Genomic DNA, 24,304 nt, shown 5'->3' on the forward strand with positions numbered 1-24,304 from the left:
ACTTCTGGAGGAATGAATCCTCAGAGAAAAGTCACCGAGGCCCAGAGGGGTTGGGTCATTGAGAGAACAGATGCTATCCTTGGGTTCCAGGAAGCCAGGCTGAAGTGAGGTGGTGTTTTCTGCTGATTTCCTTAGACTTCTGGAATAATCTGATAAGGAATCACTCCTTAACCCCGGTCTCCAGCCCAAAGCTCACCGAGAATTCCAGACCCAACCTCCTCTGGACACCTGAAACATGGCCGGCACCAAATCAAAGACCATCCTTTCCCTTACAAACCTGCTTTTCTCCTGGGTTCCTGCCTCAGGTGTTTCATCATCTTCTGACCCGACATCTAAGCTGGAAACCAGGAGTTGTCCCTTGGAGCCTGGAATTATTTTCTTTCCTCTTCTTCGCCCCCATATCTTATCAGTCACCGGGTCCCGTGGACTGGACGGACCTCGGATCCATACTCCTGCCTCCCCATGATTCTCCATGTCACTGCTGCTCTCACGCTTGACAGCCTCAGGGGCTCTCACTGACCCTTCCATCCTTAGACTTGCATCCTTCTGATCCCTTCCTATATTGATGACATTGCTAGATTGTTTAACACCTGCCAGGGGTGTTTTCTACAGGCAAAGGCCTGCCAACTCCTTAACATGCTATTAAACTCTCACTGGATCTGGGCCTGACTACATCCCTGGTTGGGTTGTATTCACACCCAAGGCTTTATAATCAGGCTGAGACAGAACTAGAAATTCCCAAAGAGCAGCTACTGCTCTTCTCCCCTTTTCAAGTCATCATTGCTCTTCAGGCATGTTTTACAAGAACACTTTTCACACTGCTGATGAGCTATTTCTCTCCCTTCTTCCACTAGACCACGAAGTCCCCTGGGAGAGGGACCAAATCTGTGCACCCCTGAGCTTGATTCCATCCTTGCAAGTGACACATACCTGGCATGTTTGTAGCCTATCCCCACCCTGCACCCGTGACAGACATCTCTGATTGCCCATGGCATTTCTTTCCTGATGAGCCTATATGTGACTCCCAAATGATTCTCATCCCTGTGCTTCTGGCTACCTCCATCAAGCTATCAGGGTCCATTAGGCCATAAGATAAAGTTTCCTACATACCAGAAGCATACCCACAGAAAATATTTATAAGAAACCATTATAAAAGAGCTCCTTGGTCTCCCCAAATTTAATACAGAGTGTGAACATCTGAGTTGAAGATGAGTGATTGTATTTTTTGCAGGGAGATACTTCCTTTGTCAAAAAAAATTTTAGGCTATGCATAATGGAATGTGATCTCTATATATGTATCTTTCTTATACTTCCCAAATTATGAATAAATTATATTCCAAGGGCACACAAAAAGACCAAAAACTTGTGTAGGTCCACGCAGGTACTAAATAACGCAAGAATGGAGGAACCCCAAGGAGCCTGCCTCCAAGCACGCACATTCTTAACCTGTGGCCTTCACCAGTCCTCCCCTGATCTAGTGAGGGAGACAGACTGATCTGGGTGCTTCAGTCTCCAAGGCTCCCTGATGAATGCCAGCCTACTATTAGGAACACAAAGAGGTGGTGGTTACTTCTACCTGGTGAAGGTCGTGAGGTGAGATGAGGCCTCCTGGTGTTGGTCTTTAGCTGTGTCCTTTCAAAAAAAGAGAAAAAGAAAGCAAAGAAAAAAAATTAAGTGTTTGCCAGTCCATCAGCTAAAGGAGGAAAAGCACCCTGGAAAGTGGGATGGCAGAAAAATCATCAGGTTTGTCCTTCAGGCAGTCAGTCTGCACCGAGCAACCACTGAGAGGAATGCCCTGCATGTGGCTCTGGAGTGCAAGCCAGGATTGCGGCCTCGATGCCAAGATCACGGCCTCGATGCCAGGATCACGGCCTCAATGCCAAGGTCACAGCCTCAATGCCAGGGTCACAGCCTCAATGCCACACACGTGAAACGTTCAATGGCAGTAGAGTGTGAGAAGTGATACACAACTTCTAGAAGTGCCCAGAGGCGACCTCTCGCTAACGTGAGGGATTAGGAAGGTCTGCTGGTCGTTTCTGTGTGTGATTTCTCCAGGCGGAAGTAATGTGATCTGATTATGCACACATGGTTGTTTGAACAGATACTATCGTGGACGCAGTTGCTGTAGTATTAACAAAATGCGGTGCTTTCTCCTCCTAGATGAAAGGCTGCATAAAGGTTTTGAAGGAACAGGCCCCGGACAGTGTGGAGGGGCTGCTGAATGCCCTCAGGTGAGCCTCAACCCTGCGCCCCTTCCGACAGACTGCGAATCTAGATGCTGTTAGGGACCCGGCACTGGAGTACCAGGCAGAACCTCGTGCATGTCTTCACACGTTTAATCTTTCCAACAACCCGCTGAAGTCAGCATCGTTTTTATCATAGCCTTTCTACAGAGGGAAGAAACTGAGATGTAGGGAAATCAGATAACTTGCCAAAAGTCACCCGGCCGAGCACCAAGCTAGAACCTAACCCTGGGTCTGTGTGACCCCACGGGTCATGGGCCTAACTGTGGGCCGCCGCGCTGCTTTATGGTAAGTGGGGACTCCCCGGAAGAAGCTTCCCGAGTCTCACTCTCCCCTTCACCTGGCTGCGCATGAGAACTGTGGTGGACTTTTGCAAACACTGAGGCAGAGTTTCCAACCCAGACCGAATGAATTCGAGTCTTCGGGGTGGGGACTCGGGCATCCACTCCGTGTTTGTTCTAAAAGCTCCCTAGGAGTCTTGCATACACAGCTGTGAATGAAAACCCTGCTCTACCCTATCTTAATACCCAGTTTTTGGCAGCGGTGGCCCCTTTCAGCTTCTCCCTGCCAACCACTAATGCCCAAGCAGTCTCTCTCCCAAGGATACGTGTGCTTAGTACACTCTAGAGAAGGGATGCTTATTTTTTTTAGCTATGACACATCTACAGGAATCTGTGGAATCACACTACTGTGTAAATCATTCCTGTGCCGGACTGCAATCTGGAAGGTTTATGGTCCTTGCTGCCTTATTCATCTTTGATTTTCCCGAGTCCCACTCAGTGTTGTGCATGCAGTAAATGGATCAATAATCTTCTACCTACATACAACACTTACGTCTTATTCTCCACTCCCGAGCACGTTCATCATCACAACTCAGAGGGAAGGTGATCTATTATCCCCATTTAATAAATGACGAAACAGCCACACGTGAAATGAATGAAACTGAGGTTGATGCTGTTTTGTGGGAGTTGCTAGGTCATCATTCTTCAGAGCAGATGCAACATTAACACGGGAGCCTTCCAGATTCTGTGCGTGAACCAAGCGTTTCTCCACTGGTGCCCACTTCACAGCAGGAGGGCTTCCCATACACAGTGAGACTCTCACGTCTGATCTTAAAAAATTTTTTTTTAATGTTTATATTTATTTTTGAGACACAGAGAGACAGAGCATGAGTGGGGGAGGGGCGGGGAGAGAGGGAGACACAGAATGAGAAGCAGGCTCCAGGCTCTGAGCCGTCAGCACAGAGCCCAACGTGGAGCTCGAACCCACGAACCGCGAGATCATGACCCGAGCCGAAGTCAGACACTCGACTGTCTGAGCCACCCAGGCACCTCTGATGTTTTCTTATTTTTTTTTTTTTTTTTAGCTTTCCAGCTTCATTGAATCAAGCGAGGTTTTGTGAAAAGCAGGGCAGTCGCCTCTGAGTGTTGACGTTTGTGGCTTCTGTAGATAGTGCAGTGAAGGAAAGGAGCACAGGCTTTTGGGGCAGACTCATTTGGGTCCAAATCAGAAACCCCGCATGGTTCACAAATCACATGTTGTCAGATCTGGGGTCTGAAATGGGTCATTTAAACCTCTCTGAATCTCAGTTTTCTCTTCTGTAAAGTGGAGGCAGTAACCTCTCCTGCAAAGTTAGTGAGTGAAATGAAAACTGACATGAAATTTCTAGGACATGGTCAAGGTTTGATTACAATTTAATTCCCTTTTCTCCCCTTTTCATAAACCATTCCTATACCAGCTTAATGTGAGGGTGCAGATGTGCTGCCTGGTTTTGTTTGTTGACCTGCGTTTGTGCCCTCTTGTGGTGGCAGTGAGCATAGGAGTCCCCAGGAAAGTAGAAAACCATAGACGTTGAAGTTTTGGGTAATGTTGCTAGCCGATCCATATGGTGAAATTTGTAACTCAGCAGGGTTAGCCTAGATGGTTGAGATCCTGCACTCATTCACGTGACGTCTACCTCCCCGGAAAATGGAATAGCTTATATCTCCCCCGTGTAATTCTTTGATTAGACAAAAGTCTCCTTGTTGAATAAACCACAATACAAAGTTCCTTTGGAAAGAAGAATCAAATATTAAGTCTGTCTGAGAATACTCTGGGCATTGAAGTGTGGTTAGTTGTCTAAGGCACAAGCCCCGGGTTGATTTATAAATATCAGTTGTGTCTCTCAAGGTCAAGATGGGCCGAGAGTCATCCCTGGCACTCTGGCAGGTGCTGTTTACACACTGACCCCCAGTGTTTTCTCTCCATCCAGGTTCACTACAAAGCACTTGAATGATGAATCGACTTCCAAACAGATTCGAGCAATGCTTCAGTAGAGCTCTGCTCAAAGAAGAGGATCTATGTACTGACCTCAGAAGATGTATATGTTTACATAATTTAATACAGATTGATGTTAATACTTGTGTATTTACATAACCGTTTCCTCCTTGTCACTGAAATACACGGACCTTAATTTGTATCCTGACTGACTCGACCCAGCAGAGCATAAATTGACTTGAGAGCCTTACCTTTGATGTCTAAAACAAAACCCCCTTCTCCAAAGTCAAAATTTGGAGACTTCGATCTTTACTACTGGAGTCCTTTAACTACACCTGTAACAATCTGAAATTCCTAATAGTTTGTGGTAGTGTTTTAAATCTAGATGTGTAATCTCTCTGGGAAGTATACTTATAGAAACATGAAGTATTTGATTTCCTGTGTCAGCTTGGCTACAAGAAACACAACTGTTATCCTGACAGAGGGAGAGAGGAATCCAAGAAAAGAAAAATGCATGTGAAGACACAGATTCAAGTGTTTCGAATTCAGCACGCCCCCCCTCTCTCCTCAGACTGCAGGCCACATGTGCAGCTTTTTTGTTTGCACGTATTTATTCTGGATTTATATTCCTCTAACGTTCCCTTTTGATTCTTCAAGAGGAAAATCACCTGTGCTTGAATCAGTTTGTGAGAGAGAAGTGAGAATAGACAGATGTGCTGTCATAGCTGAGCTGTGAAAGTGGTTGTCGGGGGACAACCCCCGACAGTGGGTTGTGGGGGAAGTGGGGGTCGGGTTGGGAGGAAGGACACACAGGCAACAGGACAGTCATCTCTCTGCTTCAACCCTTTGGCTGTGAAACTGTAGTAATTTTGATGACATTCCAGTTGTCTGTGGGGTGCTGGGTACACAGTCCCTCCTAAAATGAGCCCTGTCCTCTGGGGACCATCCATATGGCAACAGAGGCCTAGGGTACTTCATTGATTACCAGGAAACTGGGGAATTCAGAGAGGGGAATCCCTGCATTTTCCAGTTCCCTAATATTTAAAAGGCAGCTCCTCCCTGACCACACTGCTGGCTGGTTGGAATGTTTAAACCTTTGGTCTGAGTACCTGGGTTGAGTCCTAGCCTTACTGATCCATGGTGTGAGCTTTGAAAATACACTTAAGCTCTGTGTCTCACTTTCCTCATCTATGAAATGGGCAATTAAAACAATCTCCAAGAGCCCTACAAGGCAATGAGCCAATAAAATGGCTGACTCTTACATGCTTCCTTAGTAGACAGAGGCCAGGAAGCATCACCCCATCTTGTCTTGATGATTGAATATATTTGAATATATGGCAAGGCCTAGAGTCATCCTTTCTGCAGATCAGAGCTTGGAATGGAATCTTAGAAATCTCCCGTCTCAACCTCCGGTACAGAAATGAGACAAGGCTGAAGTCAAAGAGGATCAACTCCATGTAGGACTAGAACCCAGGATACCTCACTCCTGAATCTTCCCCTGTTCACCATGTGGCCTATGCATACATACTATAAGATGAGACTGGACACTTTTAAATCAGCCTTAAGTCTGGTTTATATTATTATTTGCCTATTTCTGATAGAAGGAAAGAGTTGCCCAGTGATTGATAATCCCAGAAATTGGGCCTGGGTACATCAGGGTTTCATTCACCATGTTCCAAGGAATAACTTGTAGACCCAATTGATTTCCAGACTTTAGTGTCCAGATGGCATTCTCTTGAGTCTTCCAAAAAAAAAAAAAAAAAAAAAGGAAACATACTTTTTTTTAAATTTTATTTTATTTTTAACAATAACAACAAACCCAGTCAAGTGGCAGAAAAGATTCTCTGGTTTATATCTACATGTCAGTCAACAGAGAGAGAAAAGACCTTTTTCCTTGGAGCTTTTCAAGCTGAACAAGTACAGCTGCCTAGATGGGGGGGGTTCTCTCATCAGAACAGAAATGCACTTAGATGGCCTTCACGACCTCTTCAAGCCTAGGGATTTTAATACCTTAGAGGAAGCCAGAAAATGGGGTAACAATGGATGAACAAATTCATTGATTATTCAGCTTAAGAAATCTTCTATTTGGCAGCCACGTGTTATCTTTGGGCAACAACTGTCAAGAATTATAGAGGCGCTCAATGTTTATCATCATGGAGTCCATTTTTTTTCCTTTATCGGGTGAGGAGCTTAAGTCTTGGAGAGAGGAAAGGACTTGCAGAGTAAATAGTTGAGCATATTTATAATTTTTAATTAGACTTTTTATCAAGTGGGACCAAACATATGGGAGGGGCTGCTGGCCTGCCCCAGTTTAGCCAGGCTGCCTTGTTTCAAAGCTAAGATTCACCCGTACATGGATTCTCAAAAGTCCAGGGCCTAAACTATTGCCTATGATTATCAGGAGGACAAGTTAATTGAATGTCTGTGATCACTAAGAGGTGATGGATCTCTGGTCCACTCCAGAGCTACTGTGGGAGACAAATTCTTTTAACAGACTGTCCTCCAGGCATTAGGAGTCCTTAAACAATCACAATTTTTTTTGTGTGCTGCATGCACATGTGTTCAAGATCCATGGGGTGGTTTAGGGGAAAGTGCTAGCCACAGTATCCATGTCAATGTTAATTCTATTTCATATTTGATGTTTCATAGTTTTCAAGTAAACAGTGTTTGCCATTACTCAGATATTTATTTTTGGGCAGGCAACAGGTGAAAATTACATTTCTCAGATGCACTGCTGCTTTGGCATCATAACTATGTTCGCAGAAATTTTTCATCCATCACTAACAACTACTAATAGAAAGCAAGTGGCAGTGAGTGTTTTGAATTGTGGTAGCCCATTAGGGCTGCAGTATTGATTAACAACCAGAAAGAAAGTCTTGGATACTATCTTTTAACTGTTAGTTAATATCATGCTTCATCATTTGCTTCTACTCCTCATCATTATATCAAGACATTAATGGTAAACTGAGGTTTTTATACATCATCACATTTAGGTTAAAAAAAAAAATCATGCTTCCTCAAAAGAAAAAAGAAGCCTACCCAATCTTGGAATCCAACTGTGCAGCAGAATTCAGAGAATTCTTATTCAATCTTGTACCCAAACAGCAACAAACTTTTTAAAAAAAATATTAACGATAAAGAGTGGAATTTTATCCTAAAGAGACAAAAATTTTGGAACCCAATTTCCCCATTACATCTATCAAGGCTGTTGCATACACAAAGCTGTTTTAAAGTTGTCATATGTTGTTTGCTAAAGTCATTGTGATTTTTTTTTGCCTGCTTTGCCTCTTTTTGTACAGAAGTTTTGAGTGTGAAATGAAAATTAAAGTTTGGTACATATATTTAAAAATATACCTCTATTTTTATGATGTTCAAGTTTGAGTGGGTAATAAGCACATGATCGTAGATATTTGCTGCATATCTATACTTGCTAAATACCTGCTTTGGGGACCAGCAAACCACACCATCTGCCTTTTGCCTTCATCATATACAACATAAAATACTTACAATGTTCTGCTCTTGGTACCAGCTATACTTATTCATTTCAGCGTAGATCATTCATTATAAAAAAAAACAGAATAAACAGAGACATGATTGATATCTAGAGATGCATGAGACCTATTTGTTCAAGGATGCTAAGAATTCCTAATAAATACCCATGTATTCTGTTTTTTTAGTGCAGTAACACTTTATGGATTCAGCAAAGTCAGCCATTAACTTATTCTATATAAGTACAAATTTCAGGCAACTTAAGCCCTAATGCAATTCTTTTAAAAATTGAATATGGAGGGGCGCCTGGGTGGCGCAGTCGGTTAAGCGTCCGACTTCAGCCAGGTCACGATCTCGCGGTCCGTGAGTTCGAGCCCCGCGTCAGGCTCTGGGCTGATGGCTCAGAGCCTGGAGCCTGTTTCTGATTCTGTGTCTCCCTCTCTCTCTGCCCCTCCCCCGTTCATGCTCTGTCTCTCTCTGTCCCCAAAATAAATAAAAACGTTGAAAAAAAATTAAAAAAAAAATAAAAATTGAATATGGAAATTCTTAGGACATCCCTGCACCTTTTAAGCTTTTCACCTGAGACCTAATTGTGTGTGCTATCAATAGGTCAGAAAAAGACCTTCCATGGTGCCTTATACAAAAGACAAAGGCACAATAATTAGGATGATTTGGAGCTCTCAAAGGGAAATGAGTAGAAATGGGAAATTTTCTGTAAATAGAAACATTGACAGATTATAAATGGACAAAAGCCAGAAGGAAAGGGACCAAAGGTGAGAGAGAGACCCTAATTAAATGAGTGTTGAGAGTCAAGAGAAATGAAAAAATGAGTGTGTGTGATTGTCCAGAGGAATATAGCTAGTGAGGAATACCCTTCATGATAGTCAAGAAGTTGGTTGTTAATTGGGGTTCTCTTGGAAGAATGGAGATGAAGAGTTTAGCTGGCCACATTCATGAAACCTGGTGACGTGTGAGTACGGTGCAATCTGTATTCACACTAACTTCTTGCTTTGGGGTAACATTGAGTAGATAGATCTTACAGGCAGACATTGCTGTTGGAAATGTCTATACTATATGCAGTTATCACAATTTAAGTGATTAAGTAATGCTAAATAATATTGATCAATTTACTTAAAGTATTCATGTTCATTAAGTCCATTGTTCCATCCAATGCCAAAATCTCGGTGTAGTGGTAAAACAAACAAACAAAAACTTGCTGATTACAACCACACACTCCTCTTATAAATAGAGGTCTTGAGTCTTCTATCCCTTTAGCTCAAAGTCAAACTCCAAAGAAGGGAGTTTTTCTGCCCTGGTCACATCAGGTTCCAAGTTCTATCAAAGTACTTTTTGAAATCGTGGTAAGAAGGATTCTATATAAGACTCAGAATTTTGTTTAGACTCATGTAGGCTGGAAGATCTTGTAAACTCACTTAAGAATGTCTTTTCCCTACGAATTCTTCCAGTTTGCCCTACAAGTTGCATATTCCTAGATTCTTCCTTTTCTCTGCCTGCACTTACTGTTCATTTTTAAATTGTCCTTGTTGGCACCATGACAGCTTTGTTTCAAACCAGGGGCTACATTTTATTAGCCATTCCTACTCTTCCTAAGAGCTAGAGTCTTCACTCTTGTGACTTGAGGACCAGGAGTTTTAAAAGGTTCCTTACACATTGAAGAAGCATGTCACTAGGAAATATCAAAAGTACTTGAAGGAAATTATAGAATTATTTTCTTCCAAATGTCAATATATATGGTTTTTCTTCCTTTTGTGTAAGAGAAATAATGCCATCACTGTGGGGAGAGATACAAAGAAAGGTGATAGTGTTATACGTGAATGTGGGTTGAGAAGATAAAAGTGGAGGGAGCTCTAGGTTGAACCAGTTGAGTATTCACTACCTTCATGTGCCATGGGCATTTCCACACCTGTGATATTGTACCCCCTTTTCTTCACTGCCTATCTAAAATGTACCTGTACATCAAGGCCTGTGTTTTACTCCTCCTCTTCCAGAAGCTTTCCCCAACTACTGCAATCCATGCTAATTCTCTCTGTCTTGATCTCTAATGCATTTGATTTATTTGATGCTAAATATAGGCCACTGAACAGTACTTTATATATTTGTTTTTTATACTAGATGTTAAGTGCCTAAAGGAGGAGAATGTGTCCCTTATAGGGTCAAGTTCAACATAGGCAGGCAGCCAACAGAAGCTGCCTGTAAAGGGAAAACTTCAGGATTCTGACACCTGAATGTGCTGAAATGAAACCCTGAGAATTTCTATAGCTCACAACTATCCACACTAACAAACTACTTGCTCCATTGGCTGGTCAATTTTATTCCTGGAGAAAATATTTACCTACCTGCCAGGATATTTTTAATGTCTGTGGACATATAGCTTGCAGCTTGCAGCTGATAAGCCAGGAGTCCAACTGAGAAATCAAGCTGTTGTCTCAATCAAAAGTCAGAGTCAGTTAGTCCTGCTCAGGGCAGGCATGCTATCAGATGAAGTCTAGCTTGGTCTGAGACAAGGCTGATACTCCATCAGAGAACTAAGCTTGAGGCAAAGGCAAAAGGGCAACAGCAGTAGTTTCCAATAACTAGACAAATCAGTTCAGCACCTTGGATAGCAATCTAGGAATGTCCAACAGTCAGTCCATAGCCATTTATCCTGGAACCTGTAAGTCCTATTACTTGGTTCATCTTTGTCTCTAGAACTCTGGTTATAAAAGATAATATGTTCATTAAAAAAATTATGTTGCTAGGTAGTTGGAAAAGCATTTTTATTTGTCCTTGGACTTCTGAATATCACATAAGATGGGCAGAAAATAGTTTCGGAAATGGCCAGGTATCATCTTGAGTTTTCATATTTATAGTGTTTTTAGATTCAAGCCAAACTCATAGGAATGACCTTCCTTATTCCTTACCCTAATTCCTTCAGCTCATCACTAAGTCCTAACAATTATCCTTTCTAAAGAGCTCTCAAAATCAATTTCTCCCCAGTTCATTTTTCTTTATTTCCTCCAACTTTCATCATCTTTCCCCTAGAAGATCATCCAGCCTTTACTTTCCCTCTAAACCATTCTCTAAACAGCCAACGTTCCTCTTTCCGTGACATATATCTGACCATGTTTATATAATACTATTACCTTTAGCACGTGTTCTACAATATGTTCTCAGAGATGTTAATTGATGTTGCATCAAAAAAAGTTTTCAATCTTCAAGTACTTATGAAACAAGGTTAAACGTATTTTACTTACCTATTTTTTACTACCAGATTTTTTTATTCATTGTAAATCTCCACAGGAGGGTACAGCATATTCTGCATAGGAATCAGCTTGTTGATTTCTACACACACAAAATAACTTGTTGGGATTTCATGGAGATTTCTTTGAATCTACACATCGATTTGGAAGAATGGACATATTAAAATAGGGAGTCTTCTGATCTGTGAATATAGTAAATTTCCCCGTAAGGTCTTCTTTGATTTCATAAGATGTTTAACATAAACTGTGAATAAAGATAGCTTTACTTTTTCTTTCTCAACATGAATCCTTTTTGTATATTCTCCTTGCCCTATAACACTAATTAACCTCTAGCACAATGTTGAATAAAAGCTGTGAGAATGGATATTCCTCTCTAGTTCCTGATCCTAGGAGGAAACATCTAATCTTTCAACATTAAGAGTGCTGTTAGTTGTAGGTTATATGTACATGCCCTTAGTCAGATTGAGAATCTCTTTTAACTGCTGAAAAACTTTATTAAGAATACATATTGGACAAAGACACTAATTCAAAGGGATACATGCACCCCTATGTTTATAGCAGCATCATTTACAATATCCAAATTATGGAAATAGCCCAGGTATCTACTTATTGATGAATGAATAAAGGTGTGGTATATATATATACAATGAAATAATATTCAGTCATAAAAAAGAATTAAATCTTACCATTTGCAATGACATGGATGGAATGGAACTAGAGAGTGTTATGCTAAGCAAAATAAGTCAGTCGAGAAAGACAAATATCATATGGTTTCTCTCATATGTGGAATTTAAGAAATAAGGCAAGCAAGCAAAGGAGAAAGAGAGACAAACCAGGAAACACACTCTTAACTAGAATGAACAAATTGATGGTTACCAGAGGGGTGGGGGTGGGGGGCGGGATGGGTGAAATAGAAGATAAGGATAAACGAATGCACTTGTCATGATGAGCACTGGGTGATGTGTGCAACTGTTCAATCACTATATTGTACACCTGAAACTTATATAACACTATACGTTAACTATACTGAAATTTAAAAAGATAGATAGATAATGTATAAATAAAATGAAATAAAACACACACACACACACACACACACACACACACACACAAATTCACCACACTAGTTTCTCAAAAATATAGCATATACAATGTACAACATTTAGTAAATTTAGTTGATGTGCAGAGAATCAAGGAAAATTTGTCAGTACAATAGAAACATATCCATAAATGGAAAGATGGTAAAATTAGCACACAAAAACTTTTTTAAAGCTACTATTAATATGTTTAAGGGGTTAAAAAAAGAGTACTGTTGGATTTTGGAAAATACTTTCTCTGAATCTATTGAGAAAATCACATCTTTGCTTTTCTTTTTAGTCTATTAATATGGTGAATTATACTGATTGGTTTTTGAATGTTAAACCAACTTTGCATTGCTGAGGTAAACTCCATTTATTCATGATTTTTTGTCCTTTTACACATCTTTATTTTTGATTTTTTTAAAAACTTGTTGAGGGGTGCCTGGTTGGCTTAGTGGGTTAAGTGTTCGACTTTGGCTCAGGTCATGATCTCACAGTTTGTGAGTTGGAGCCCTGCGTCAGGCTCTGTGCTGACAGCTCAGAGCCTGGAGCCTCCTTTGGATTCTGTGTCTCCCTCTCTCTCTGCCCCTCACCTGCTTGCACTCTCTCTCTCTCTCTCTCTCTCCCAAAAATAAATGAAACATTAACAAAATTTGAAAAAAAAAAAAACTTGTTCAAAATTTGTGCGTCTATGGTCATAAGGGATATTGGCTTTTAGTTTACTTTTCTTGTAATGATTTTGCCTGACTTTAATATCAGAATAATTCTGACCTCATAAAATGTGTCAGGAAGTCTTCCATCCTCTGCAATTTTTGGAGGAATTTGGACAGAATTCACCCCTCCTTAAACTCCTTGACCTACTTAATTCCTTCCCAGTCTTCTTATATTAGCTTAAGGATCACTTTCTTTTCAGAGCCCTATCTAAATCCTTAGGTTTTTGCATCTTTCCTAGGTATATGTAGCATAATCCACTATATTTACTCTTCCATAGCATGTATTATGTTTATACTTGCTTTATTACCATTAATTTTTGGCCAGAGGTAAGCTTCATGCAGTCAGAGTTTTTCTCCAGCTTGCTCACAATTCTATCACAATCGCCTAATAATACTGTGTAGCTCATGGTGAACTTGAACAACTTCCTTGTTAAGTACATTAATTTTTTAAACACATGCCCTATTAAGGATCTAGTAAGAAGATTGTATTTTTTTCCTGTGAGATAAAATGGTGTCAGGAATAATATTGACAAATTTCTTAATATGGTACCATCCTTACATCCTGGGCTAAACTCTACATAGTCGTACCGTATACTTTTTTATAGTGTAGTATCATCTATAGCTGTCTTCTCTTCGGTTTAGTTTTATTTAGCATTTTTCTCAATATTAATAGTGATACTGGTCTGTTATGTGTGGGTATGTGTACAAATATGCAGGTACACAATCCTTACATAGAGTTTCTTCTAGGATCTTTAAAAAGATCAGAGAGATTTGTTTATTTTTTGCTATTAATTCTAGAACTGAAAAAAAAAAAAAAGGAAAGACTTATGTGTTGTTTGATGACCTGAAACAAATTACTTAAGAAACTATTTCAACTGACATTTTTAGGGAGGCATTCGCACTCAGTATTACTGATTTCTTCCATATGTGTGAGCCTTGTTCACGTACTATGTACATTTCTTTTGTTTTTTAGTTTACGTTTTTGTAGAAAGTGATATGTTTTGTCTGTATTTGAAAACATTTTGCAGGGGCGCCTGGGTGGCGCAGTCGGTTAAGCGTCCGACTTCAGCCAAGTCACGATCTCGCGGTCCGGGAGTTCGAGCCCCGCGTCAGGCTCTGGGCTGATGGCTCAGAGCCTGGAGCCTGTTTCCGATTCTGTGTCTCCCTTTCTCTCTGCCCCCCCCCCCCGTTCATGCTCTGTCTCTCTCTGTCCCAAAAATAAATAAACGTTGAAAAAAAAAAAAAAAGAAAACATTTTGCAAAAATTTTTATTAATTATACATTGTTTCACTGTTTTCTCTTTATCTGTAGTTACAGACACTTCTGTGGAAGTAATATTTTTGAGTTTGTGTTTCTTCCTTCTTTTCCTCGATTAGACAAATGCATGCTTTATCTGTTTGTACGTGTGCCCGCATACATGTATGTGTGTGTGCTGTATGACCTAGCTGCCGAGTAGCAGCACGTGGCCTAAGAGACGGAGGAAGAGCTCTAAATTCGGACAGCAGCCTGGGTTTTCAGTCAGCTCTCATGACCTAGTAAATGCGTGATCTTGGGCAATTTGGTGTCTCAGTTTTGCCATCTGTGAAATGACATTAATTACTAAAAATAACAAAGGGCTTTGTATATGGCAACCGATCATTAATTTTTAGTTACAACTACTTCATTATTTCGTACTCTCTTGGTTAAACTTTCTTATTTCCATTTATTAACTTTTTAATTGATTTTTTAAATAACGTGTGGAATATTTAGTGCTTTTTTCTTAGTGTATGGAAAAACTCAGGAAATGCATTTTCCTGTGGCAACACCTTTAGCTGCATCTCATTACCATTTTTACTATGCTGTTTTATACTCTGGGTATAATTTTTAATACATTTAAGTGTTATTTAAGAGTGATCTTAAATATCCAAGCAATTGAGGATTTTGTTGGGTTTCATGCTCTAATTTTGTCATTGATATTGGTATTATTGTATCATGACCAGAATGTATGATCTATACTACCACTACCGGGGCCCTTGGGTGACTCAGTCGGTCAAGCGTCTGACTTTGGCTCAAGTCATGATCTCGTGTTCTATGAGTTCAAGCCCCGCATCGGGCTCTGTGCTGACAACTCAGAGCCTGGAGCTTGCTTCAGATTCTGTGTCTCCGTCTCTCTCTGCGCCCCCCCCCACCACTCACACTTTCTCTCTCTCAAAAATGAACATAAATTTTTTTAAAAAATTTAAAAAATTATACTACCACTACCATTTTGGAATTCATCAAGTTTTTCTTTGTAGCCTAATCTTAGTTTGAATTCCCCCCCAAAACAGAGCTTGATCCCATCACTTAGGCACAGCTAGTTTACTGAGGAGATGAAACCAGACAGGAGGAGCAAGCAAAGAGGGAGAAGGAGACAGGGAAAGAGGAGCACCTGACAATTGATCCCTTGTTCAACAGGTTACTTTATGTGAGCAACTGAGGCACAGTCCTCTTAAAACCCTCTACAGAACTGTGAGGGAAACTCCTCAGTTGCCTCTCACTGAAGGGCTGGATGCTGGAGCATTCACCCATCGTTCCCCCCTACCCCTCAATTAGTTGGGCTTTATCCCTGGGCTGCACCTGTGCACGGGTTGAGCAAGCTTCCTTGACATCAGAGAAAGCAGGAAACAAAAACATGGGGAGAGGGAGAGTTCAGCCCCTGAGCAGACCATTGACAATGAGCAGCAGAACTGTTTGCCACAGCTGCCTGTGACATCACGGGTAGGCCCGTGGGGTCAGGCGTGGGGTCCCGTATTGTCTAGTGCTCATAAAATGATCTCTATTTGCAAAGTGCACCAACGATAAGGTTACATTTTTAAGCCTCTTTGAGGTGTGATTTCCAGTCTTGGCTTCTATATTTGTATAAAGAAGAAACCCAATACTTCACAAAGCAGACAATACTATTTAGGGACATAGAAGAGTACTACCGTTCCAAAGGAAATAGAGATACAGCTCTACATCGTCCTCTTAATCGACCAATGGTAAACCATTGCTCATATTTATTTGAGGAAGATTTTCTTTATGTCCAACTGGAACTTGAAGAGTAAATAACTCTAGTACTCGTGAAGAATAGATAAAAGATGCATTCTAGATTCATTAGCATGAATAATTTCCTGAAGATGCATTTTTATTACTTTCACAAAATAGTAACACAGACCTTATGGAGTGCCTTCTTATTAGATAAAAATAACAGCTCTGTAAGAAATTATATTTTTAATATTCTATGAAAGGAGAGGAAATCTTGATTGCCTCTCCTTAATTAGGAGACCTGTCCTTTTTTCTTTGGTTTCAATATAAGATGTTATTGCACTTTATAATACTTCTGAAAAATCATTCCCAAAAGATTTTGGATGGTCCCATAATCTGATAAAGTCAGCATAACATTAATTGTGGCGACTAAAAAACATACACTTACAAAAACAGAAAGAACAGCTAAAAATATTTAGGACAGATGATGGATTAACACGGCTACTGGTAATTGGGGATCTTATGTAACGTAAGATGTTACAGATGGTAGGAATTACGGATATGAAAGGTCTCACTCTGACAGATTTTGCCAGTGTTTTTAATAAATGTCCCATTCTAGCCTTAGAGTGAGTTGGGTTGTTTGAGAAGCAGCCATGCCTGGCATGTTGACTTGAACTACCTGTTATTAACTCATTTTGTGCTCTCAAGATAGCTAGACTGGACCTATAGAACTGTAGTTGCCCATGCACGATTTTTTCAGAGAGTTTTCAAGTTAGCATCTCTGAATTCCTAAGGTGATAAGGGAAGAGCATTGGCCCAGGGGTAAAGGGAGGAAATTCTAAATGAAAACATTTTTCATCTCTTCTCTGAACTCCTTTTTCATTCCATTTTTCAGTTATCCAATGACTTATACTGAGTGTAAGACCATGCGCTACTTGCTAAGAACATAATTATGAAAGTCATCCTGGTGATGGTGGTTGAGCTGAGCTCTGAGGACCAGAGGGCGACAGACATAGGGGCAGGAAGAAGAGGGTGACTACATCAGACAGAAGTGACAGCGTGTGGCAGGAGAGCATGGCACCATCAAGGACTTCATATAACTGGAGCACATGGGTTTTTTCCCTGGGGGTATAAAAGATGGGAGACCAGTAGAAGGTGAGGCTGGACAAGAAGGCAAAAATGTATGAGGGTGATAGGAAGAGAGGGAAAGATTTTAAACTGAGAAGCGACATGGCTGAATTTATGCCTTCCAGAGATTATTTTGATGGCTCTATGGGAAGATGATTTGGAAAACATGGACTGAAGGGAGGGAACTGGAGAGGGAACCGGCAATTAGTAGTGAGGATACAAGTAAGTATAAATGCTTATAAATAGCACTTACCAGGAGGAAGAACGAGAAGGTAGATGATGTGAACATGGAATTATGAGTGTTATCTCTCTAGGGCCTGTGGTGCATAAACTGAGGCTGGAAACATAGGTAATATTTGAATACGAGTGTTTGCACAGCTAATATGTACAAAGGTTTAAAGGTCACAGTGTTCCCCAGTAAGCCAAGATCAGTGACAAATCACCTGTTGTCAATGGGAAGGGATGGTTTGGGTCATACCACTGCTCTCCAAGCCACCAGTGCTACATGGCTCCCATCACACCTCTCCCGGGGTTCTCCACAACGTGCTGGTTTGGGGCAACTGTTTTGGCCCTAAGAAACTTCAAAGCTGAATCTCGGGACTTGGGGACTCCACAGCCTAGGCACTGATATGTCACGGAGTAAAGGAAATGATAGCTTCAGGAGGAGGTAACAATACATGAATGAAGCATCGGGGAATGGAGACTTCAATCAATCTCTGATCTTTCAAAGACTAGATCTAGGATAGCTTAGGAGGTATGTGCAACTATCACCTCAAACTACAGATTTGCATAGAGGGGACAAGGGAATCCTTTATCAAGCGGGTCTGGAGACACTGGCTGGTTAACATAGCACACATCCCAGTGCCAGAATATTGTCTCCTGTTGGGTTCCTGAGCTTGGCCTGCTTTTCCCGCAGAAGCCAACATTGATACATTCCTCTCAACAAGTCCTGGTCTGGGACTTTGATCGGTTAATGAAGTTTTTAAACTCACTTCGCGATCTACAAAGGAGGATTGCCACGCAGTAGTGGGAGAGACAGACATCCGATCGTCCTCATTCTTTCACCCCTAGCTCAACCTAATACCGTCATTGGCATCTACACTGAGCAATTCATCCGAAGATGTCAGATAGTGTCTATAAAGCCACCATTGCTGCTGTATCCTTGTAGAAGAGGTATTTTATCCTTAGTCCAATGTGAGTGCTTCTGGCACCAGGTGTTTCTTCCTCTAAATTCCCTGTGTGTGCTGGAGCAGATGATTATCCACGCATGCAGAAATGTTTACTGAGTCCCATCCATTTTGTCCTGGATCCTTCCAGCTCTGACATTTGATAACATGCATGTTATATTAGACTATAGTGAGGGCACTGAATGAACAAGTTCACAAAACAAAGACAGAGTTTTATTTTTCTAACCATTTTTATTTTCAGGGTTTCATTTGTAAACTACAGGGCATACCATGTTTGTTTAACTTCATCTATCTGAATGACACTTACGTCATTAAATTAAGAAATTTTAATTAACTAATGAAGATTTCATTGTCTACTCTTTTTATGTTCATATTAGGGTAGGTCATTTTGATGACAACTTTTATAGCTATAATTAAATATTTCTCATAGATTTAGTTAAATTTGCAAATAATAAGGCATATTTCATGTTTATTTTATTATTCATGACATATCCAATTTAGCCTTGTGGCAGTCACCCAGCTTTCTGTGTCTTCTCTTATTTCTTTTCACAAGTCTCTTCCTTAGTTAAGAAAAAAGCATAAGGTACTGATATATCAGGGTTGTAATATCCATGCAATTCAGAAATAGACCCATGAGCAAAGGAAGTGTTTCTTTCTCTGCTGTGATAGGTGGAGTAAGCCAACCCCAAGGGACCAGCACACATATTTATCTCATAGCTTAATCAGCATAAATCCGGACAGTGACAGCTTGGCACGTGTTCTCTGGGTTCTATGTCATTCAGAAACGCCCTTTTGTGACGCTCCTAGAAGAGAGTCGTTCTGCTGATATCTGCCCACCCCAGGGCTGGGGAGCTTAGACCTCTAAAGAAACACTGGTCAATTAACCATTTAACATTGATTTTTAATATATTCTTTATATTCAGCTAAAGTATAGGATTGTAGTTCTTTTAATGGCGCTTTTGGTTAACCAACTACTACAAATGCTCAGAAGCCTAAAGTGAAGCAATGTTATGAACATCAGAGTCTGGAAGACAGAACAGGTAGAGCCCATTGATGTTTCTTTCCACGCTGATGTGGATAGTCTCTTCTCAGAGAAACTGGTACCTCTGTTCCTATCTTACTGGTTTCTAGACCTTCAAATAGGACACTTTGTATGGACTTAACTTTAAAAAACATAAAGACAAGAATCCTAAATTCTCAAAGCTTGAGGGATGGCCTAGTGCAAGTTTCTCATCGTTTAGGCAGGAAGGCAAATTCACCAAGGGGAAGCCACTTGCCCAAGGACTGAGCCATATATATATATATTTTTTTTTTTACCAAAATCCCAGTCGCAATACTATTGCATCTTATCAAAGTGTTATGACTGTGGTTATGAGCCATTTGGATCTAGAAAGGAAGCACCGCAGCCCCAGACACAGGCCAAAGATGCTGAGGTCATAGGTCATACTTACACATGGGAGTCAGTCTGTTGTTGGGACCTTGAGTTTCCCTAAGCATCTGTGGGACATTTGTCAGACTCCACAGATCTGAAGACCCTGCTCTGTGGCCATGCTTTCACTCTTGATCTAAAAGCCTGCCTCTCTCTTTCAGCTACCCCACTCCATTGTCATGACCGCCCCACACCTAGGCATCCCTCCACCTCCAACAAGAGCCCTTCCCTTCCAACGAATGGTTTCTGACTCCTCCAGCCCACCCTTCCGAACACCACAGTTGTGGCTATTTATGCTGCTTGTTTTCCCACTGTTCCCAGGTGGCTGCCTTCCTAAGAGATTGTTTCTGACTCACTTTTCACATGGATCTATATGGTTTTCTCCCCAGCAAAGTTGGTCTTTTGGAGGGTAGAGAGGAGGCTTGAAATCCTCTGCATTTCCTCACTCTACAAACTGCACCTCTCCAGCAGGTTCATAGTTCCCAAGTAAGCTAGGAGAGCCACCGCTAGATGTAGGAGTTAGCACATGATCTGGAATATTTAGTAATATCAAATGAATTTGGCCCACTCTATTGTTATATTCTATCTTCTTTGGTCTAACATCTATCAAATCAGCTTCCACTCGTGTGCCCTGCTTTCTACTTATATATTAGCAGAAATTTAAATCCTTTTTGGTTTAAACTATTTCCACCTGGGCTTTGGTAGGTATTTTTATTGCTGGAGCCGGTACAGATGTGACCTTGGCTATGGATCCAGGGGCAACAGACGTGGTTGTGGTAGATTTTCAAGAAAATAATCAGCCTCTATTAAGGCATGGGACAGGAATAACCGACCCCAGGTAAAGTTAGGTAAAGTTATGAGAAGGTTTTCAGCTAAAGGAAGGCTAGTCTCCAAGAAGTCAATTTCAGTGGCAAATGGACTCGGAGCAACTTGGAGGCTCAAGATTGTCAGTATCATCTGCATCCAACCAGTTGTTCTCATGCCAGATTTTCGTATCTTCGTAATCCCCAATAAATGTCCTGACTTTCAAGTGATAAACTTGACAAGACTTTGAATGCAACTGCCATTTTAATGCAGCAACCTGCCCAATACATTTTTTTGTTGATTTTCCTAATAGTAGCCCTGTGGTTATAAGAAGAAACAGCATATTTTAGGGGCTTTCTGATCCTTAACATATGACTTGAGTCGATAGTTAAAGGACTAGAGTTTGTCATTTTTTTTGTTCTGTGATTGCTCGCTTGTACTCAGAAGAGTCCTCCCACACCACAGCTCGCGTGGTCATCATTACTACCAAATGGTCATGTGCAGGAGCCACTTGGGCTCCCAAGGTATGTCTTCAGTTGGCACCTCACCACATTCAACCACAGGTGACAGCTTGACTAACCAGCAGGCCACTGCATGCCATGGACCACTAGCTTCTCATTTCCCATTAGGAAACAAAAACAAAAAACCCAGCACTACATTCGAGTTTAAAGACACAACCAAACCAATCCTGAAATCTCATCTTTGTGGGTCTATCTCCTGAGACTACTTGCCACAACAGTTCTCCATCAGCCAGGGCACAATCAGGAGACAGAATGCATACAGTTATTTGAACAGAGAAAATGTAACATAAATAATGACTAACCAGAACAGTAGCCACAGTTCATCTATAAAGGAGTGATGAGTCACCTAAGAATTCCTTAAGGTTGATGGAGGGCATCTGTGGGAGAAATAAACTGGGAAGGCAGAGGGCTTTCTCCAAGGATGGGACTCTCCTCATTGGAGAAGGTCTAGGTTGTACTCTGTGGACAGCAGAGAAGCTCAGTGGCTTGTCCCAGGTCAAAGCTGATGCCCAGACACCAGGACGAGGGTGGTGGACAGGGAACTACAGCTGAAATACCCCTCCCAGGTATAAGGAGGCTGAGACAGATGGGCAGGGGCCCACAGCTGGAATTGGTAAGAAAGAAAGGCTCCTCCGTGGTGCTTGCGGGCCAAAGATGGGAGGCAAGAAACCACAGGCATGACTGACAAGCTGGAAACCTACCGTGATGCAGGCAAAGCTGGGAGCTGGCCGCTGGAGAGCCTGTGAGCCCTTAGAGGTGGCACTGAAAGTCAAAGGGAAATTGCCCATAGGGTGGCCACCACAACTTGATAGGGGGAGCCCCACTAGATGTCCCTAAATGTGACTCTGGCAGCAGAATGGTAGGAGGAGGAAGCAGCCCACCAGAGTGAAGCCCCTTCTTCTTGACCTGTCCCTTCTGCGCCCTCTACTGGAAAAGCTAAACATTGCATGAGCTGACAAAGGGAACATATTTCCAGGGTCCTTCATCATCACAGAGCAAGCAATAAAAGGTGAATTTGGAGCTAACAGGCAATAAATTGATATTTGGCACAATAGCATCAATTAGTATGACAATAGTTAACATTTTATATGGTCTTTACGTTTTGTCAAGTCACCTTTATGTTTATAACCTTATTTCACCCCTCCCATTATTAACTTCATTCAAAGGATGAAGAAATTGTGGTTCAAAGGTGTTGACCGATCCGGAGCCCCCACAGCTAACAAACAGTAGAGTTGGAGTTCAAATGAGATTTTTGGGTGCCACATGAATTCTTCCTACCAAACCCACGGCCTTCCACTGGGGGAGCTGGAAAGAGGGGAGAATTCATTGATCATTTCAGTAAACCAATTTTGACTGAACATCCACTATATGCCAGGCACCGAATCAGGTAATCGGTACACGGAGTAGATTAAAGAGACATGGTCTATGCCCTCATGGAGCTTACAGTCTAGAGCGGGGTAAGCTAACTTTATCTTAAAAGATAAATACAAGTAATAATATTTTAGGCTTTGCAGGACAAAGAAGCAAAATCAAGGATATTATATTGGTGCTTCTATAGCCATTTAAAATGTAAAAATCATTTCTACTCAGGCTGTGCAGGCTGCAATAAATAGTTTATTACAGTGATAGTTTGTTGAGCTCCGGTCTCGATAAAGAGATAGGTAAAAAACTAAATGAGTGCAGTGTCAGAAAGGCACAAAGGAAAAGGAATGGTTCTATGAGAGAGAAAAACAAGGAGATGTAGGGAGAGATTAAGACAGAGGATCAGGGAGGTTGTATCTGAGGAAGGACACTGGGACCTCGGCCTGAAGCGTGAGTTGTTAGCTGGGCAGAATGGAGGGCAGAGCATTCTGGGCCAAGGCAACAGCCCCCGGGGGAAGGGAGAGCCTGGTGCATCCAAGAAGTCAGAACAAAATACACACACACACACATGCACACACACACAGCAGTGGAGCTGGAACACAGACAGCAAACAGGACAGGAGCGTGGACATGATAGAGGAAGTTAGGGCATCAGACCTTCAGGCACTTATGAAGAGGGGAGCCAGGAGGCAGTCATGCCTGGGAACAATCGGAAGTCAAAGGGAAGGAGGAAGAGGGAGGAGAGCAGACGCAAAGGCAGAGCGCGATTCAGCAACCACGGGGACCTCACAACCTCACAGCCTTACCCAGGAAATGCTGTTATGCGTGTCAGCCTTCAGGGCAGGCCCACCTCTGGAGCCCCCAGCACTCGCCAGCACACATTCCTTCCGGGTCTGTACTTTGCTGCGTTCACGGAGAGTCCAAATCACCTTTCCATTCCATCATTTCATCTGTTGCTCCAGGCCTGACAACAAGGGCGGGAAAGCAGCCTGGCCTTCTCCCCAGTTGGAGATGGAAGCTGGACAGCTCGGGCCCTGGCAAAAGACACAGGAGAAAGGGTCAAGACTCAGAAGACCTGGGCTTCTGTCCCGGCTGAGCATGGAGTTCACATTTCACCTTTGAATCGGGGTTCTGATTTAAGTGGTCACAGGGACCCGCTCACGTCAAGGTCAAGAGCACAAGTTCACATTTCACCTTTGAATCGGGGTTCTGATTTAAGTGGTCACAGGGACCCGCTCACGTCAAGGTCAAGAGCACAGACTCTCATATCAGAAACTGCTCCAGGTTCAAATCAAGCATCTACCATCCTCCAATGACCTGACTGTGGTCGTGTCACTGAACTTATCTGAGCCTCACGCAGCTCTCTTATCTTCAGGATTGGGACCATCCTGGAACCTACCTGGTAGGATTGCTGTGAGTAGCAGGTGGGTGTGTGAAGGGTTGGGACAGCGCATAGGCCAGAAAAAGCACTCAGGAAGTAATTGCTCTATTGGCTGTTTCTCCATTGGATCTTTCCATCACTGTCTGGCATAGGCAGGGCACAAACAGTCATCACCCCATTTCATAGACAATGGACTTGAGACACAAGAAAGTTGAGTCTCTTGCCCAGGGTCTTGTGGTAGAGCTGGTCCTCAAACTCACATGTGCTGAGCTCCAGAGCTCAGTGTAGTTATCCTGGGCGAGTCATTGCAGTCTTGTGGGCCTCAGTTTACCCAATAGTAAGATAACAGGGGTAGAGGGAGGTCAGCCATCTCTAGGTTTTCTTCCTGATCTGACCATTCACATACGTACAATCCAATCTGGGGATTTTGCCGATTTGGAAAAAGCAGGTTCTGCCTGTGCACTCTTCCCA

At 41.9% G+C, this 24,304-nt stretch overlaps 1 protein-coding gene and 1 long non-coding RNA gene across 9 annotated transcripts in view; one reads left to right on the plus strand and one right to left on the minus strand.

Annotated features, from left to right (window-relative positions):
* Positions 1-4,707, plus strand: part of CYRIA (CYFIP related Rac1 interactor A) — a 105,412-nt gene extending 100,705 nt beyond the window's left edge. For all 8 annotated transcript variants that reach the window (XM_045447672.1, XM_045447670.1, XM_045447668.1 and 5 more), the window contains 2 exons: positions 2,161-2,231; positions 4,495-4,707. In XM_045447672.1, the coding sequence (XP_045303628.1) occupies positions 2,161-2,231; positions 4,495-4,558 (135 nt within the window). In that variant the 3' untranslated portion in view covers positions 4,559-4,707. The remainder of the gene's footprint in view (positions 1-2,160; positions 2,232-4,494) is intronic.
* A 16,108-nt stretch (positions 4,708-20,815) lies between these two features.
* On the minus strand, positions 20,816-23,626 carry LOC123581536. Its single transcript, XR_006703791.1, has 2 exons — positions 23,259-23,626; positions 20,816-22,396 (listed from the first exon to the last, which is right to left on the minus strand). It is a non-coding gene; the product is annotated as an uncharacterized LOC123581536 (long non-coding RNA).
* Positions 23,627-24,304: the final 678 nt, after the last annotated feature.

The sequence above is a fragment of the Leopardus geoffroyi genome, chromosome A3, assembly GCF_018350155.1.
Source record: "Leopardus geoffroyi isolate Oge1 chromosome A3, O.geoffroyi_Oge1_pat1.0, whole genome shotgun sequence".
Classification (NCBI taxonomy): Eukaryota; Metazoa; Chordata; class Mammalia; order Carnivora; family Felidae; genus Leopardus; species Leopardus geoffroyi.